Source organism: Furipterus horrens, unplaced genomic scaffold (assembly GCF_987537825.1).
Source record: "Furipterus horrens unplaced genomic scaffold, mFurHor1.1.pri manual_scaffold_5, whole genome shotgun sequence".
In the NCBI taxonomy this organism is placed as follows: Eukaryota; Metazoa; Chordata; class Mammalia; order Chiroptera; family Furipteridae; genus Furipterus; species Furipterus horrens.
The window spans coordinates 78,388,155-78,408,810 of NW_028327175.1; the positions used below are offsets into that span (position 1 = coordinate 78,388,155).

The following is a 20,656-nucleotide window of genomic DNA, read 5'->3' on the forward strand; positions in this document are numbered from 1 at the left end:
GAAGGGTCACTTGAGCTAAATAAGATATTAAAAAATAAAAACACCTAAACTGCCGTGACCAGTGTGGCTTAGTTGGTTGAGGGTCGCCCTGCAAAGCTAAAGGTCACTGGTTTGATTCCTGATCAGGGCACATGCCTAGGTTGTAGGTTCGTTCGGTACCCAGTTGGAGGTGTATATAAGAGGCAACCGGTCTATGTTTCTCTCCCTTTCTTTCTCCCTCCGATCTCCTCTCCTCTCAATTAAAAAAATAAAATCTTAACAGTAGAATATTACATATATTTTAAAATTTACCGTACAAATATTCTAATAGTTGCTAGTAGAAATAAATAACTTGATATTTTCCACTAACAAATAATCTCTTACTTTTTGTAGTGTTATTTGTTTTCAAGGAAAAGCAGAGTTACATGAGTATACAAGGATCTTTGTAAAGAAGCACAGGCAAAATAAAAACACTACGATAAACCGGCAGCATCCACTTAAATTTCAAGGTGGACTGCATCCTAACAACACATCATGAAGGAGATGAAGATGGAACGATTAAGTCTTGCTCATCAGAGGACACAAACGTTTCAGCATGCACTAAATACGGATGTGATCCCTGAGGCAGACTCCCACAGAGAATTACATGAACAGGAGCAAAGGAGTTACTGACAAGGCCTGCATTGTTCATAAATTTTTATATTGATCCAATTCAGCACGTATTGAATTCCCCATTCTAGAGAAACCAAGTACCTTTAATGGTGAAACAGTCAATAAACTCTGCTGATGAGGAAAGAGCATAGTATTTTACAGCAACAGTAGAAGGATTTTTTTTGGATTGAGGACAATGTTTTTTCTTTGGGAAAATGACTGAAGATTTCAATTTGAGTGTGTGTATGTGTGTTTACACACACATATATAAACACACATTTACATGTATTAACACACATACATAGAAATAAACTTTATATCAAAACTCAAGGCACACACTTTCAGACTTTTCATTAAAGCACAGGAGATAGCCAAGTTGTTGACTATTGTAATACTCAACACGATCATTTTTAAATGCATTACCAACTTTTAAAAGATATGTTAACATGTAGCATTTCACTTAAAGAAGATCACTGTAAATGCTTGATGCCAGAAACAAGCCCCCACTTCAGTGAAGGCACAGGCAGGCTGGGCTTTGCCTTCCTCACCCCAAGGCTGCAGAGTGATGGGCCATTTTACACGTACTGGCATCTAATCCGAAGCACCAGGGAAGGGTAGAAGGGACACATTTCAAATCTGCTCAGAATTCTCTCCCATCAGAGGCCCTGCTGACTGCTTCAGAGAACAAACAGCATAGAAGAAAAGATCTGAATCTTCTCTCCTTTCCCAGCCGCCTAACCCAGCCAATCCCAGTCCCAGGCAGGATGGTAGTTCCCAGAAAAGGAAGCAAATGGGAGAGGGAGCGGAGGGAGAGAAAACAATGGGGGCAAATTCTTTAGTTACGAGCACAGGCTTTATCATTATCACAAGACGGAAATACAAACCCCAGTCTTGAACCAGTTTAGCCTCGGTCAAGATGTTAAGTTTTTCCCAGCCTCAGTTTACTTATCCTGTAAAATGGGAATAATGACCGTACAGACTTGCGAAAATTAAATGAACACACTGTAGGTAAATGACTTAACCACACACTGCCTGGCAGAAAGTTAGCCACCATGAGTGTTATCACCTTAATTATGATGCTTGCTACAAAGTGTCAAGATAAAATTGGGTCTTGAAAGAGTGATGGGGTACTATCCTATCTCCTTGTTTACAGAAACCCTGATTAAGCAATCAGAATGACTCATCACATTGAGGCCCAGATCACATTAATCATAGTAATCTACACTTTGCCTTTCAACACGTGCAATTGAAACAGTGGCTCTCTGCACCGTGGCTGGGCCTGCAGGTAAGCAGGCAAGCACATTAATCCTGAACAGCCAAGGAGCTGAAGTAGCCTCACACCCAGCCTGCACCCCCACTTCTGGCTCTCATATCACAAGGAAGGAGACGATCAAGAACCAAGTGGGGACATGGACAGTGACCCCAAGATTAGTTATCACAAAAATGTATCTAAACAGTAAAGCTTACTATAGGTGAGGATGTGCACGAAGATTTGTTCATAATGAAAAAAATGATTAGTTGAATGAATTGCACGACATGCATAATATACTATGTTGTCAACCAAATAGAGAAATATATATAACAAATAACATGGTAATTTCCCATATGAATACTCACTCCCTCAATTCATTCAGCTTGCTTTCCACTCACCCCCACCAACCACCTGGAACAAGTTTTCCTCCTCCCGTCCTCCCCTTCTCTATCCTTTTACTCCTCTTTATTTTTTACAACACTTATTACTACCTGACAATATATCATACAGATTTTTGGTTGATTCATTCTTCCACGAGACTGTGAGTTCCAAGAAGGCAGGCATATCAAGAAACTGGGAAAATAGCCAGTGAGCAAGATGAACTGTGCCTGGCACATGGTAGAACTTCAGGCAATATTTGTGGAACAAATAAATTTAGAAAATTAGAAAAGATAAAAGAACTTACATCATCCTTACCCCACCATCTAGAGATCACATCGCTAGTAAATATCGGCGTGACACTTCAAATGTAAATATACTTTAGCTTATGTGAAACAATATGTTTAATATAGTACTCTTCTTTACTTCAAGCTTTCCAAGTAATTCACTGCATCATAGCATCCCCTCAAAGTCGCAAATCTCTACAACAATCCTCCATTCTCCTGTGGTCTCTCAAGGATGTCAATGCCCTTTTGATAAGTGCTCCCAAGCACAACATGCCAGGTGCATTCTGGCCAGCACACTATCTATGTGCCAGGGGCCTTCCATGGGTTTTCACTGGATTCTCACTAAACAAGATAGATGCTATGATTACCTCATTTCAAAGATAAAGAAACTGAGGCAGAGACCGTTTTTCTAGTCCCCGAAGCCCAAAACTCCCAATCTGAGCTTTCCCATCCACCATCACTACACCTCATTTACCGTGGGTACCCAGGGCCACACATTTGCAGATCACACGATCTGGCGTGGGCCAAGGGAGCGAATCAGAAACGTAAGACTGCGGACTTGGATGATGCCCAGCACCAGACGGTTTACAGCAGCACCGCTCAAACTGGAAAAGCCACTGGTATCAGAGTTTCATCGAGATCTCTGCACTTGCCTGGCAGTGCCTGGTGCTGGAGGGGAGAAGCGTCGGCAGGTGAAGGGCAAGATGAACCCTTTGGCCACAGAAACCCACAGAGACCCTGGTCCTGCAAGTGAGCCATTCACTCACCAAAGCAGGTGTGCCCCCCACCCCACCTGGTAGCACCAGCCTGGCCAGGGCCTGTGAGATTTCACAATCTCTTGCCAAATCACGAAGAAGTCGGAACTGCAGAGGAAAGCTGTAACACAAGCAAGTGAGCCACAGACTAGAATGAAACTCTGTGGTTTGAGTCCAGCTCGACAGCATTCCAGTTCCTTTCCTATGAAGAGCTGCTTCTCCCTCAGTGTTTCCTGCCACTTTGCCTCTAGAAACCACAACACAATAGTAACTCAGGTACATGAACAACTCAGCAGTATTTTAATAATAAAGCCTCCCCTTTTTGCCCCTCTGCCTCTAAGGAACACATTTTATCATATCTGTTTTGACAATTCTCTCTGGTATAAAGTGATTTATTCCCCTTTCCTGCCCCTTCCATTTCACAGGCTAATTCTGAAATTAACACAGGAAAGGTGGGTCGTGGCAGAATTAACTCACTGACCACCGACAGGGGAGCTAAGGACAACATGAGGTCTCCTTCTGTCTGCTGTTTTGGGCCTCTTCTCCAACACCCTTGAAAAGAAGCAGCAGAAAGGATAAAGAGGCCACACCAGTGAGCTGATGAAAGAAATGTTCCTTTGGGTGCATGTATGATCAGCTGTTTCGGACTTTCTCTAAGTGGAAGGAGCTCCCATGGGGGGGCACCATCTTCCAGCCGATAACATGCATGGTTCCAGACCTAGCTCAGTGCAGAAGGTTAGGACCAGAGAGGTTTGGTTGCTCAGGCAGGTGGTGAGCTTTGGGGAAATTACCAGTAGCAGGAAGGTGTTCTTTCATAACACATTTTGGATATAGGCTCATTTGCAAAGTAAATTCCTCCTGTGCTTATAAGGGTGGAACACATCTTCCCAAGCCCGCAAAGTCAGGCCTCATCATTAGTTCAAACATAACACAGTGAACAAGGTGACATTCAATCCTTGAATTCCCTGCAAGGCCCACCTCCGCCCCAACACCCCTTTCCTTTTACCTCCCTGTAGACACAGCACTAGAGTGCACACGGAAAAATTGCCTGAAGTTGCCTTATTTTGTTTCCTGAAAGCAGAAAGGCAGGGAGCAGAAAATGTATTAAAGATTTCTGTCAAGGAATAAAACATTTCCAGCATAAAGATGTCAAAGGAAAGCTTAAATCTGTCAGCGACTAGAAATACTGTAGTTTCAACAATACAAAAACCAAAATTTCCCCAAACTATTAAAGCTGAGCTTCCCTGCTAAAGAAGTTGATACTCTCGATCACTAACACAGAAGTAAATAGAGGGGTAGAAGAAAAATTGGAGCAGGTGTTCACCTGGTATTCAGATGCAGTCTCCTTAGAGGCCTGAGCGAGTTGCCCTGTGAGATCAAAGTTCTGAAATGCTAATTAAGAAATAGTGCTGGGGATATTATAGTTTACATGCAAGTACCATTCTGAGATGGATAAACAGGATTATAAGATCCAAAGACTCTGTGAGATAGTCTTCGCATCCATTTCAATCCAGGACATCATTTATCAAAAATATTGAGATTATTTCTGGGCTCCCAGGAAAACATCAGAAACATGAAATGGGATCCTTCAGCCCTGAGGTGAGAAGGATGAAGGCAAACTGGCACTGGCTGGCGGGCATGGGATGTGCTGTTACACGGAGGGGAGTCAGGCATACACAGCCTGCGATAATGGGTTTACATTTCAGCATGAGGACTCAGATTTGTGCTCCAAGTCTCCATTGACAGCGAAGCTTGCCAGGTCCCGGAAAACCTTTCAAGACAGGGGCGCGTCTCATCTCCCTGGGATAATGTAGGGGCAGCCCTGCCCGGGAGTTCAAAATTCATTCCAGTCTGATGATTCTCTCATTTTACTCGAACAGATGGGCTGAAGCAAAAAAGGTGAGTCAACATCCAGAGTGCTTACGGGGCAAAGAAAAACAGAGGTTAGGTGAAGGGAAGCATGGGTGCCTCAAAGGAAGCTTTTGCTTGTTTGTTTTCTTGGGTTTTTAAAAACCCTGGCAAGAGAGGTTCCTAACAGAATACCATTTACAAGAGTGCAGGGCCCTGGCTGCTGTGGCTCAGTGGGTTGAGCATCGGCCCGCGAGCCAAGTGTCGCTGGTTCGATTCCCAGTCAGGGCACATGAATAGGTTGCACGTCAGGTCCCCAGTTGGGGGTGCAAGTGAGAGGCAACGACATGGTGATCTTTCTCCCTCTCTTTCTCCTTTCCCCTCGCTCTAAAAATAAAATAAAGAAATAAACAAACAAACAAAAAAAGAGTGCAGGATTGGCGCACTTCATTCCCTGCTGCCCTACGGCCTGAGCCATGGCATTCACATGCCTGCGAGGCGACAGCTACCCCGAAAATGCCTGCAAAAGAACTACAACATAAAGGAGCAGCTCCCCCACCCCCACTCCCCAAATACCAGGCTAGGGAAGCAATTTTCAACCTTGTTCATCTCATTACATGCATAAACTAATTACTAAAATTCTGCGGCACACCAAAATATATACGTTTTTGCCAATCTGACAAAAAATAAGTATAATTTTGATTCATTCACACCAGAGGGCTACTGTTGTGTTGGCTGTTGTCATTTTTTAATTTTGACGATCTACGGGAAAAGAGGTCAGTGCGCCTGACTAAATAGTCAGGCATTGCTTGTTTCAAAGATTCTTGCAGCACACCAGTTGGAAACCACTGGGGTAGAGTGTAAAAGGTAAAGAGAATCATCACCTTAAGTTTGCAGTAGAACAGACCTAAACTCTCTTTAGACCTTTAAAACAATCTTGAGAAACCTGATCTACAACTATCAACTTCCCCTTTCAGCTGCCATCTTAACAGAAACCAAAATTATTTAAAGTTTGTCAGTTGTCTTAAGATTTTAAAAATTAAAAATGTATCCTACCTCATTCCAGATATTACATTCTTTTGGGCAATGGATTTATGCTTATGAAGAAAAAGCGGGAACATATATGATTTCCTGGGGAAAACACAGAGCCTGAGAGTATCCTTGTAAAGCAACAAGGTTATGCTGAATGTTTTCAGTCATTTCAATACCTACTGCCGTACTAAATCACGGGCATGTTGCGGCAAGACTACTGGAGCTTATACACTATTCATCTTGCATCAATATGGCAACTAGAGAGCCTTAAGGAATTGATAACTTAAACATGGAGTGTTAAAGTTTTGCTGAAAATGTGTTCTTTTTTTCCTAACAAACTCCAGATGTTAACAGTACCTTCATATCCATTTAGATCAGTGCTTACACGATCTATTCTTTGAAACCATCTGAAAAAGATATACTTGCATTTCTTTCTCCCACTGCATTTTATGGAAGAAAATGCAGTTATTAACATATTTTTAAAAAAACTTAATAAAAACAAAGAAAAAGATTAGCTCTGCCCCTTAAGTTAAATGATTTCCACAGAGGTATATTAATAGAGTATACAGAATGATAAATTTATGCAATGAAAGATGATAATATAAAGCAGATCTCCCCTATGGTGAATTCAAATTCCAGACTATACCATATGCACAAAACTTGAATCTCCAAGTTTGAATAGTGGGTGAAGGCCAAGGCAACCCATGCTTTTGTTCTGTTTATGGTCTTTTATTAAACTCTACTAGTGGGTGGGGGTGGGGGAGAAAGAGCAAATAGATTGGTGGGGGGCAGGGGGGATTGCAGGGCAGGGCAAAGGACTTGCGGCAAGGCTAATTACACGCACTACATCTGCCCCTTCCAGTCTGTAAAGCCAAGAGCCCCTGGATTCGGGCTTGACCAGGAGTAACAGCTTAGGCGTCCGCCCCCGTAATACCCATGAGCGCTCCTGCAGACATCCAGGAGAAGCAATCAATCCATGTAAAGACTGTTGGACAAGCCTCCCTGTATTTTCCCCGTTCCCAGAGCATCCACCTGCATAGAAATTTCTGAACTGCCACTGTCCCAGATGCCTGCCCTCTGCCCCGGGGAGAGGGGAAGAGGAGACGCTGGTTTGCATAGCTCTTGCTGTTTTGTGGTTAAGACGAGGAGAGGAAAAGGGGGAAGAAATTAAATCAAAGGGTAGGAGGAAAGGGGAAATATGCTGCATGCACGGAGACAGCCATTCATTCTGGAGGAAACAAACTCAGAAGGAGAAAGGAAAATAAAGAGAAGGTAATTAAATGAATTAGAATTATAGGTTAAAAAAGAAAAAACAAAAACCCAAACCATGGACCCTTTGAATGACTTCTCCTTGCAGGACCATTACTGCACCTCAATGTGTCAAACCTTCCTCTCGTGTCACCCTGTGCTGCCATCCCACACCCTCCCAACCAAACATGCTCAGGAGCAGTCATGCTTAGGTGACTGCATAAAGTTGAGCTGTGGCATGAGACATAGCTGGAGGCTGTTCTGGAAAAAGAATCCGCTCACTCAGACCTGGTCAAACTGCTCGGTGCAGAGCAAAGGGGCTAATGTTCAAGTTCAGAAACTCAGTGTGGGTCACATTCTGCCCATGGGGAGACACAAGGGTGAGTTTCTTAAAATGCATAAAATGCATCCACTTGCCCTCTCGCCCATGACTGGTCACCTTTTGAACTGCTGTGGGATGATCTGGGAGAAAAAGAGAAAGCTCTGCAGCCAGACACTCCTGTGTGAGAGGAAGGAACAATCAGAGGGCTGTCTAGAAAACAAAATGCCTTGTTTCTTTAATAGTAGCTATTCAGGGAGCAAGAAGCAATTCAGAAAAGAGAAGATCAGCATAAATGATATGCTTTTATTCGGCTCCAGCATTTATGCATTGCCCAATTTCACTTCGGTTAAAAAAGTACTTTCTCCTGGGGACGGCAAGTACATGATACCTCACTATAGCGACTGTGGTAGAAATTAGATGGATCTACCCCATGACGTAGCTCAACTCCGATGTAAAATTCTTACAATTTTTAATAAGATGCACAATTTTTTTTTTTTTAAGGACAGGATCATTGGTAGGTCTGGTCTCCATGGAAAGAAAGTAATGAATTTGTCTAAATTAAATTTTTTTTCCTTCTTCCCAGCACTACTTCTTTTGAACAAGGACAAATACAGCTGTAGAATACACCTAGTTCCATAGTTTCTTTCATCTTTTTCTCCTTTTCTTCAATGGGCTTTATTTCTATATCATGGCAGAAATAGCCTTCTCTTGTAGAATCGGGCAATATCCCATTTTACCACTTTTAAGGCAGAAAGCTACATTTCTGAAAATTTCTGATAAACACCAGCTACATGAATGCCTTTGTGTGTGTGTGTGTGTAATTAAAGAACCTCAGGGTCCAACCTCTGTCTACCCCCACCCACTCCTGTTGCTTTATCTGTTCTGTGGAAGTTAATATCTATCCTATTCACCTCCTTGGGATACTGGAGAGATGGGGAAAGGTTTATATAAGTGTTGTATGTTAAAGGCACTATAAAAATGTTATTCTCAATATATAACAGTTCAAGATGATATCTGCTGACTTTTATAACTTCCCTTACTTGGGTCCTTAAAATTAATCTCTAACACACTTGATTATGTTTGCCTCTGTTTATAAAGTTAGACAAGAAGTTTTTGCTAATAGTATCAGCAACGGAGTATGAGCGAGCACCTCTGACGTGTTCTGCTCTCACATAGGAGCCTTAAAGGAGCCCTGACCTTTAAGGACAAGACTTAAAATTTGAGGGTCAGTATCCCCCTACTGTCAAATCACTCTCAGTATCTTTATGCTAATAGGAGTCTCCTAAAGCAATGAATTAATGTTTGGTATTCAATACAGGGATTTCTGCAACCTGAATTTAGACTTCCCTGAAGTGCTGGGTATTAGTGTCACTAAAGCTTTGGCTTCAAATATGCTGAGTGTTCTTGTGAACCATTTCTGTTTTTCAGGGGTGTCTGGCCATGACTTCATCAGCTCACAGAAAATGAATTCCTGGAAGCTCACTCAGAGAGCCTTGACATAAAACCTCTATATCACAACTGTGTATGTCTACAAGAAGTTGCTGAGACAGGTTCTGCAGAGCGTAACCACAGCATGATACAAGATAACGTCCCATCCGACAGGGAGCCATTTTTTTTTTTACTCTAAAAGACTACAGGAGGAAGCACACAAAATAAGAGTAGTTTCATCACTCTAGTACCCATTAGCCTGCATTTCTGCCCCAATGGACAAAGCTTCAGTCTGGCAATTAGCTGACAAGGGCAAAAATGCCCAGACAAGCGAAAGGTGAAAACTTTTAACCCAGAAAACGTAATTGGTGGCTCTGTGTTCCATATCATTTTACAGTGATTACTGGGCAACCTCCAAGAAAACAAGCAGCTATGGCAAGGGAATTCTCCAGAAACTGTGAGGTTTCAAGGCACAAAGAGCTGCAGTGATATCTGCTTGTCAGGAGATCCTGACACAGTTTCAGGAAGCCTCACCTAATGAAGGCTCTCGCTCCCTGCCCCCAGGAGGCATCTCCCATCAGGTGAACTTTTTTTTAAAAAAGACTTTATTTATTTATTTTTAGAGAGAGGGGCAGGGAGAGAGAAAGAGAGGGAAAAAATCATCAATGTGTGGCTGCCTCTCGTGTGCCCCCAACCAGGGACCTGGCCCACAACCCAGGCATGTGTCCTGACTGGGAATCAAACTGGAGACCCTTGGTTCACAGGCTGGCATGCAATCCACTGAGCCACAACAGCCAGGGCCAGGTGAACTTCTTAATCTAAAAGAAGTAAAATGGGAAGCTAGCCAAATGCTGGTTGACTGCCTTTAGGCACTGTGAGAGTCTTGGGACAGAAAAGAATTATTATTTAGGAAAAGGATTTGGTACGAGAACACACAGGACATTTTCCTCCACTCAAGGAGTGAAAGACAACAGAGACATACACCAGTGGACAGTTCATACCAAAGGAACATAATTCAACTCGAAAACCCAGGAGTCTGGCTTAATACTGATGATCAAGTTCCACTCACAAACGAGACAGGATTCAGAGCTGAATGGCACAGCTTCTGTCCGCGTGACCACCGAACAATACAAGTGAGCAACTCAGGTGCGAAAATAGTCTTGTTAAAGTTATTTCACAGCCTAGGTAAGGTTTAGGAGTTTGTTGCACTATTTAGCTTTTTCACCAGTTCATTTGGGTACAGAATATGCTTCATTTTTTTTCACATGATATATGGTCAGCTACTTCCTACAGCTTAATCGCTGAGAAATATTTACTTTCCATGTACAACTCTTCCCCTTCTAAGTAACCTTGTTTGAATAAAAAGGTGCGGGGGTAGCAAATATAAGATTTTGTTCTTTCCCTGCTCCTTTAGACATTGACAAAACCAAGTCAAAGGAAGGAGAGCCCACCTATGGCCACCTGTCCATCGCAATATAATTACCTATGTGTACCATAATTTAACCAATAACCAGTTACTGGTGATGTAACCAATTTTCCTTATTGTTTGATGCTGCAGTGAAGAACATTAGGACAAATTCCTGGCAATGGAATTCTCTGGCCAAAGCCTCCGAGTGGGAGAGTGCCTCCTCTACAGAAGCTATCGCAGCACATACGAGTACTTCTGCCAGCTGTACCTGTTTTTTTTTTTTTTTTGCTTTACTCCCAACAACGCTAGATATAACATTTAAATAATTTCTTTCTTGCACATATGGTCCCAAGATGACCTCTAGTCTTCATCTCCTTGATTATTTAAGGTTAAATTTTTTTTCATAAATCTATTGGACATGATGAGACTTTATTTTTAAATTGACTGTTCATGTTCTTTGCCCATTTTCACAGGATGTTGACTTCTTAGTGTTTGATGTGTATCACAGATATGAACCTTTCCCCATATGTATTGCAAATATTCTTTCCCAATTGGCTGTTCACTTTTTAATTTATATAGTATTTTTTGACATTTATGTTTTATATTTTTATGTTGTCTCAATAAATCTTTTCCCTTACAGGTTTTTCCCTCTGCTGTTTTAAAAGTCCTTCTCCACTCAGATCAGATAGCTACCTATATTTCCTCCACTGTGACTTTTTAAAAATGCAGTCATTTAAAAAAATATTTAATGCATTTGGCATTTCACTGTACACATAGATTACAAATCTAACTTTCTTGTTTTTATTAACTATTTGTCCTGTTACTACTGAATAATTAAATCCTTTCTACTATACTTGTACATAGCCATTATCATGTAACTAAATCCCTTTTCTTATTACTTTAAATTACAGTATTATGTTTAATGTTGCATTAGTGTAAAATCTCCTCTTTGTTTTTCAAAAATATTTTAGCTGTTTGTCCATTCTTTCAAATAAACATAGATTATGAGGATTTAAAAACATCTCAGGGTTTTGGATTAGAACACCATTAAACTTCCCCTCTCCCCCAGTCAGTGTAGTCATGTAAAAGACAATCCCATGTCATTAACAGGGACAGTCCATTAATCAATTGTAATTTTCTTAGTAGTAGCTCTCCTTAACCTAGACTCAAATTCTTAAGGACAAACACCATGTCTATTTTGCTCCTCAGTGCAAGAACACATATAGTTATTGAATGAATTAAATCAAAGTGACCTAAAACATTTATCTTAAATATCTAACTTTGTATCTCTAATCCAAAATAGCTAACACAGCAGCATGACTCTGAGTGCACTTGGTGTGTATAAATTGAGCAAAGGTGTCCAGGGGATTTATGGGCCATTGCACTCAACTCTGACCAACAGCATAATTGACTCCAAAGATGGAGACCTTCCTTACTCACTGCCATACCAACACAAAGGGCAAGAGAAAGTAGAGGGTAACTAGGGTAGATTAATATGAATTAAAATGAACAGATTAGGAATTCATGCTTGAGAACTATGGAAACTTTACTAGAGTGAGGTTGTTTCATATCATTGCCATGGAGGAGCAGAGAGGTCAGCAAACTACATAAAAAGTCCCAGACCCAATGCTCAGAAAGATTTAGGACATTTAAAGAATAATGGCCCAGGACAGGGGTGGGTAGAGAGAGAAGCATCCTGTATCAAAAATATGGCCTGAATCAGTGTTTCCAACCAGTCTTTCTTTCCAACACTTTGCTGAAGGGAGTAAACTAATGAAAATCAATCTGCCAGTGGAACCTGGAAGGAATGAGGTGAATCATGCTCATATTACTGGTAAGGATCACCTGGATTATTTATGACACCTAGGGAGCACCTCTTTTGATCTAACAATTTATAAGCTTTAAGATATATTTACAAAGATATCTGTTGTAGCACTATAATGACAAAAAGTAAACTAAACAACTGACACACAATGCCTATGTCCAGAAGAGGGGATGGATGCACTGTGACATATCCCCATTTTGCAGCTGTGAAAACGAATGAGATCTATTGGCGATATTAGCAAGAAAACCATAATATATTAGGTTTACAAAAGAGTTAAGATTAGGATATATCTAGTCTGAACTATTTTTTATAAAAATTGTTTACCACATATCTAAATATCTGTGTATTTTACATGAGCATAGAAGAGTATTAAATAACAAACACCAAATTTCAATGTGGGTTAAGTAGGGAGATAGGAATATATGGGGGGAAAGGGACTGGCGTGGCCTTTTCAGGGTATACTTCTATACCATGAGCTTATTATAATGGACATGTATAGCATTTGTTCTTGAAAGGAAAAGCTAACATATTATTAGTCTTGAAAATAAACAGATGTGTCAACAAATTTTGAAAAATGGATATTAACAATGCAAATATAAAATTACCTCAGAATTATCAAATGTGGAACAGACAAAATAATGAAGCCCCATTAGAACATACTTGAGGCAGTCAAGCTTTGATGACTCAAAGCTGGAAAGAGGTACTACAATTAGTTTTCCTTTGATTTCAGGGAGTTATTTATTCTGCTTATCTCAAGACAGAGCTAATAGACCAAACGGTTTTGAAAGGTCCTAAATGGTTCTCAACATTTGGGCATATTCCAGGAAGACTAAGTTAATTTAGCTATTCACAGAGTGGCACATCTGACAGAGAAAATGCAAATCAGATTACTGTAGTTAGTGTTCGATTAGCCACTCAAACCGGAGGGGAAGCAGTGACAGATAAGTAGAGATGATGCTACAGCCGCCATCAATTATCTGACTTTTGAAAGCTTTGTTTGACTTGCTCAGGAAAGTATTTAGGAGGTTGTAAGAAATTTGTATGTGACTGCAAATTTTCTGTGGAGTGTTCCAGGGACTAAATTAAAAACCAAACACACAACATTCCTTATAATATACTCTGAAACATAGTCAACTCTAAGGAAGAAATAAAATGGTCCCCAGTCAACCATCCTAGAGTACTTTTCATAAATATTTGCAACCTGTAGATCATGACCCATAAATGAGTCTAGATATATATTCAGTGTGTGGTGATCACCACGGGTATAGATTTTTGAGAAGTCTGAAAACCACTGCCTCACATAGTCCCATTTTTCCTGCCCTACCCGTAAACTTCCTACTCCTAATCAGCAGGAGCAAAACACTTTCTCTCATTTGTACAGCCACATCCTGTGCTGATTTGCAAGGAGCTGATTTTGCCATTAAAAAAAGTCAAGTTCAAGTAGCCATTCAAAAATGTAAGAGATAATTCTATTTTCTCCAACTCTCAACAAAGTGTTTGTTATAATGGGTAAGTTTGTTATAATGGGCTTTGCCTTTGGATTTCTCCCTGAGAAAGTTCCTAAATTCCCTTTCCTTGTACATTAAAACATCACATAGGAGTAAGGGAGATTACAACAATAAAGCTATAATGCTGGGATCAGGCCAGGCTTCTAAGGATTTCATCGAGACCTCAGCACCAGCAGCTATAGAACAGGGAGGACATGTGTCCTGAGCACAACAGCTAGCAAACCCTTCAATCTGAAAAGTGACGTTTTGCAGCTGTGTGCTGACATTTGGCACTCTAAAGACTACTGTTGCCAGCAGAATTCTCAGAGTAAACATATTTACTATTGAAGCTCTAGCAAGTGTCTCCCACACAGAAGTACAACACTAATCTCAAATCCAAAAGCCATGGGTGACAGCTCCCTTGTGCCTTCATTCAGCTGCCTACCAGACCTCTGTACCCAGAAGGATGCACTCAACTTACTCCAAACTCAACCTGCCTTCTTCCCTTGCCAGCCAACCCAGCCCACAGAGCCACCACGCTGCTCTACTGCCTGCTTCAACCAAAGGAGCAAATAAGTGCCAAGAGCCTAGTTCTACATGCCTACTTGCCTAAGCCAGAGACTCAGGCATTGTTTTTGAATTTTTCCTCCCTAATCCTTACTCATCATTAATTTCCATTGATCTTACCTCATCAATCTTTGTGGAAACTGTCCACTCCTCCCCATCCGTGCCATCACTATTCTAGCTCAGGATACCCCTGCCCACCTGAATTGCAACAATAGTATTTTAACTGGTTTTCCCGCCTTGAGCCTCCTCTCCAAACTGTTCTCTAAAGACAGGATCAACACTCTAAAGTGCAATTCTGTATATATTACTTTTCTTGCTAAAAGATAACTAAAAATAAACAACCCTTCAAGAGCCACTGAACAGACTACCCTCAGGTAGAGAGTCCAAATTTCTTAATGTGGACTATGAACTATTCCCTTACCCAAATCTATCATGTCTGGCCATTCTGAACCAATTGCAGTTCTCCAGATAAATCACAACCCCCTCCCCCCCCATGCCACTGAACTCCACCTCTCACTCAGATGACCTCTAGAAAAACTTCTTGAACCTTGGTGGGCACCACTCCCACATACCTTTCTCATTCCTATGACAGCATCTAGCGACGTACTCATGACTCCATTTCTTGGGTCTCCTCCACCACGTCTGTAAACTCCTTGAGGCGAGGAATTAAGTCTGATCTGTTTACAGCACCCAGCAATGTGCCTGCCACAATGTAAGTATTGGATACATGTATGTTAAAGATTAACAGTAATCAATTCTTCTGCATGGGGCAATGGGAACTATGGAAAATGAAGCCAGGCACTGAAGGTCATCATGTGATTTGCACAATTACACAATGTGGACTTTGAGCAGTGGTTAGGAAACCATAAAACCTCTGAGGTGTACAAGGACGGAAAACCTGGAGCTAGAGGGTCAGACAATGACTCTCAACCAAACAATCTAAAAACAAAAGGAAGCATTCAAATCAATTATATAAGTCTGTTTAAGATGATAAACAATGTCAACACTATGTTTTACCTTAAAACCACTTTACATAAAGGAATTACACCAAGAAATCACAATTGTAACAGCTATTCTATTTCTCCACAGTTCTTTCCAGTTTTTATCCATAGATTTTTGTCTTTCTTTTTTCTTTTCCTCTCTTTATTTTTCTCTTGTTTTAAGGTGGTTCAAGTTTATTCTCTAGAGCCTTCCACAGGATCAGGCTATGGCTAGACATCATCTACACTATGTTTTCTTTTTTTTTTTAATTGTGTTTTTTCATTACCATTTGTCCCTTTTATATCCTGTTCCACCTCCATCCACCCCCTCCCTCTGTCAGAACATACATATATTGCTCAGTCAGTGTTATTCTGAACAGATTTTCCCAAGTGGCTACACAGTCTTCATACACATAATTTTAATGACTAAGTAAATGCCACCAAATAAATGCATTATAATTTTATTAATCATAATTTAGGTAGTTTCTAAGTTGTGCTAACTTAATGCTTATAATGGATACATTAAACAAACACACAGAATTTTTTTCAAATTAGAACAGAATAATTTCTTTTTTCATTTTAGAGGATTATTTTACTACCTGAAAGAACCTGAAAAGAACGCACACTTGAGATGCTGTCCACATGATCGTATTCAAAACCATGGCTAGTGTAAATACAAAAAAAGGGGTGGGGGGCTTGCAAATCAAAACCCACGCCTGTTATACAAAGAGGAATGAGCAAGAAAGGCAGCTGTAAGTGGTGGTGGAGAGGAACTGAGAAAGGGAGAGAGGCTGCTGAAATCAAGATAAACAGGAATCTAGACATGCAAGGTGCAAGTGGAATATGTTCCTGAGAGACATGAGAAAAGCAATTGTAGAGCAGCTACACTTGGTTCTCGGACAGTTAACTTGGACTCTATACCCTTCAGCTGTCTCTGTTTAGAAACAGGACGTCACAGGCGTGAGTGGACCATCCTGCTATCTGAGAGCACAGCAGCTTTCCCAGTAAGGTGGCCAGGTGCCAGATTTTAACATAAATGCCATGACTGACGGCAGAAGGTTTTGACTTGTTTTCAACAGCTGGGGGACTAGAAGACAAGAAGAGGAAGAACAAACATGGGGAGAAGTGGCTGTCAGGGCAGAAAATTTACACGGGACATTTTGGGAAGCATATGTGAAGGCAGGGCAGAATCCATGCCCATGACAAGTGGTTACTCAATGGTACTCCTTCCTCACCCCCCAGCTCTGGCCTGTGCAGTGACAGTTTACTTCTGCCAACAGCCTGATTTCTTTCTTGGTAAGCTTCCTATAATTAAAATGTGGTTCATCACTCATGTAAATATTATTTCTTACACAACTGTCATCTTCTACCACTCTTCTGCTAACCTCAACAATTTTCCCATTCCACTTCCACTGTCAAAGAATAATAAAATCCTCCTAGATATCTTTTTCTTAATTAATATGCTGTGTTCTTCCCTCCTACCCTAGTAGCACGGATCCTGCTCTGAGAGCAAAAGGGATGTGAAGTCTCCCTGCAAACACAGAGCTGCAGTCTCAAGGCGGCACAGTCCTATTTCTGTCATTTATTTTATCAAAAATATTTATAACAATATTTATATATCCTCGAAGAAGCCAGATTACTGTTAAGCCTTGAATTCAGCAGAGCTGAAAAATAAGAACAGGAAAAACACGGTCAACAAGTCATACTTCACTGTTATAAATCCTAATATCGCACGCACCTTTCCTGACCCCCACGCTTCGTCCATGCCTCATTCAGTACCCTACGGAGAGGAGACCCTTTAAGAACACAGTCTGTGCTTTCAGCAATAACTGACATCCCTGTAAATCCATATAATGTTCAGAAAATAAATCCGGTGCTCTCTGCTGTCCACACAGCAACATTAATCTTATGAACAGTACTACAGAGCACCCTCCTCCCCTCCTTCCATCTGCTTTAAGTAGGGCAAGTATTTGACTCATGTTAATTGTTCTGACAGATGAGGATCAACACTGCTTTAATCCATTTGCAGCCTAGCACTGGGAACATTTGTCTTCTCAAACGCTGTTAGAGGCAAGCACACTGGCTGTTGGTAATACAAGAGCTACTTCAGGCAATGCTCAGTACTCTTAAGTAACTATCTTTACTTTCCTTGTAGAGGAAATCCAGTGAAAATTCTTCCCCACGCTGTTTCAAGGTTGCTTGGTTTCCACTGTGTGTTTTGATCTTCTAAAAATGGTATGTAGTAGGATTTTATTAAATAAGGACAAATTGAATTGATTTCTATTAAAATGTTAGTTATCTTCCCCTTTACCAATTAATCACATACAAGTTTTCTACAACACAAAAGGATACAGGTGAATTCAGTAGGATTTTGCTATAAAATTCATCAATGATGTGCCTTTTGCAAGGATATGCCACCTATTTATAATTCACACTGGGGAGTGTCAGAGCCAAGGTTTGCCAGTGTGGACAAGAGCATAGGCATACCTGGGGGGTTCCAATCTTAGCTCCACCAGTAACTCTATGCCCGGCTACCATAGGCACTGCAAGGATCAAATGAGTTAGCACATTTAACACCAGGTCCAATACTGTCCCTAGCCAAGGGCCTTAGGTATGGTTCACTTAAGATACTGGTATGCATATGTAAGTCTTGATTCTGAATTACCTGAACAAGTAGCTTCATATGATGTGCTCAATATTTCCTAGCTATTTCTTCTCACACCAAGGAGTGTAGTCAAAGAGGACTTGTACAGGGAATGAATACAGTGGCCTGACAGCCTCCCCCCAATTTTAGGAGAGATATAGCTCATCACAGTCCTTGCCAGCACTCTTTCTTCACTATCTTCTGCTTATCCCCCACCTGTTTCTGAATTTGCCATTTTCTTTCCTAATGCCTCTGTCTCTGGTCTTCCTTCTAGTTCCTTTTCAATTCCAACCTCTGTCTCCTGTACTTTCAATTTAATAACCTTATACATTTCAAGTTTTCAGTACATTGCTTCCAGATCAGAAATCCAACAAAGAAAAATAAATATGGTATGATTCAGATTTATGAAATATATTGCATTGAGAACCTACTTGCAAAACATATTTGTTACTCTCTCACAGGCAGGACTAATGATTTCCTTCTTCTTCTCAACCCTCTGCTTTCAACTCTGTTCAGGCTACACTGGGGAATACATAGGAGAATATTCTAGCTTAAAGCTCTGTCTCCTTCAACTTTCAGATAAGGGGGTGGCTCATGATCAGCTGCTTAACAAAAATTCCTATTACTGACATGAAAAAATGCTTATTCCAGTCCTTCTTGCCCAAAATAAATATACATTCCCATATATGCCAGGATTTCAACAGTGTAAAAAAATCATTATTTTGGTACACACAATAGAAAACATTAAAATACTAATGATCAATATATCTGGATACAAGACTTTAGATAATTTTGGTTTAAGTATTTTTCTGACTTCCTATGTTTTAGTAATGGATATAAATTACTTTTCTAATCAGAAAAACAGTACAATTATGTAAAGTCATTTATGTTCAGCCTAGCCCCCATTCTGTACCCTACTTTCCAAGCCATCATTAACCCTGTTTATAGTTCAATCTAAAGTGATCCCTAGATGACCCAAGATGGTAGAAGAGGAAGTGGAAGCTACATTAATCTCCTCCCAGGACCAAACTGGAATTACAACTACGTTAAATAAAAATCATCCTGAATAACCAACTGAACATGAGCTGGAGAGAAGCCTTATAACCAATGACATATGGAAGAAACTGCTTCACCACAACGAGACTGGTAGGGAATGCAGAGGTGGGAGAGGGCTGGGCTCCCACAGGTGGCAGCTGATTCCGGTGGGCTATTTCGGAGGCTGGGCATTCTGCCTGAGAAGTGTGGGGTGTAAACCCCAAACTGGGCTCCCCAGCATAGAGCACCAGAACTGGGAAAGGGACACAAATAACATCTGGCTGTGAAAAGCAGCGGGGTTTCTGTCTGTTACGAAGAGACAGCTGAAGATACAGAGAACCTCTTAAAGGATCAATGCACAAAATTTCATTTGCAGCCATTTACCCTGAGCTCCAGCAGGAGGGCAGAGTGGACTGGAGACCCGTGAGGCGAGTTTGGGGTTGGTGGCTCTGGAGAAAGAACAGAAGGAACAGCCCCCAGGATCCATGGGCTGGGTCATTCCTCATGCTGCAGAAGCCGTCTCTCTGAGGCTGAGCACTCTCCTCCAAGTGGCACCAGCCTGAGGGGAAGTAAGAGCTTCACCCACAGGAATCCCTCTCACATGCCAGGCTGCTGAGTACAGCGGGAGGCTATCTCTGTGATTACATAACAGCAAAGGCAAATCTCTGGGAGCTCTGAGACTTTAGTTGAACCTACCGCAGGCACAGTGCTGGTAAAAGCCGGCCTTGGAGTGCGACCTGGTTCTTTCTGCACACACCCAGACCCAGCAGAGGGAGCCACAAGCTGTGGATAGCTAATAGCTCCAAACAGATTGCCCAGGGCCAGTTAAGGCAGCATCTGACATAGTTCTGTACCAGAGTCTTTGCATATCTACCTAATACATAGAAACAAACACAAAGAGGCAGCCAAAATGGGAAGACAGAGGAATAGGCCCCAAATGTAAGAACAGGAGAATTCTCCAGAAGAAGAACTAAATTAAATGAAGGCAAGCAATTTATCAGATAGAGAGTTTAGAGTAATGATTATAAGGATACTCAACAGCATAAAAAAAAAAACCCATAAAACCCATAAAAAAGAACCAGTCAGAAATAAAGAATGCAATATCTGAAATAAATAATACACTGGAAAAAATGAGTAAGTTAGATGAAGCAGAGGATTGAATCAGCATATTAGAAGACAGGGTAGAGGAAAAAAACACCCAAGCAGAGCAGCACAATGAAAAAAAAAAAAGAATTTAAAAAAAGAGGAGAGCTTAAGAAACCTTTGGGTTAATATGAAGCATAACAACGTCTGCATATTGGGAATACCAGGAGAAGAGAGTGAGCAAGGGATCGAGAACCTATTTGAAGAAATAATGACCAAAAACTTCCCTAATCCAGTGAAGGAAAAAGACACACAAGTCCAGGAAGTGCAGAGTCCCAAACAAGATAGACCCAAGGAGGCCTACACTGAGACACATTATAATTAAAATGGCAAAGCTTAAAGACCAAGAGAGAATTCTAAAAGCCCCACGAGAAAAGCAGTTAGTTA

General features: G+C 41.0%; 1 protein-coding gene across 4 annotated transcripts in view; it reads right to left on the reverse strand.

Annotated features, from left to right (window-relative positions):
• Positions 1-20,656, reverse strand: part of MCC (MCC regulator of Wnt signaling pathway) — a 393,601-nt gene that overhangs the window by 118,884 nt on the left and 254,061 nt on the right. The window contains exon 1 of one of the 4 annotated variants that reach the window (XM_090276592.1): positions 15,040-15,167. The exons of the other annotated variants lie outside the window; for them this stretch is intronic. Within the exon in view, the coding sequence (XP_090132718.1) occupies positions 15,040-15,078 (39 nt within the window). The 5' untranslated portion in view covers positions 15,079-15,167. Of the gene's footprint in view, positions 1-15,039; positions 15,168-20,656 lie in introns of those variants that run through there. 4 annotated transcript variants of the gene reach the window in all.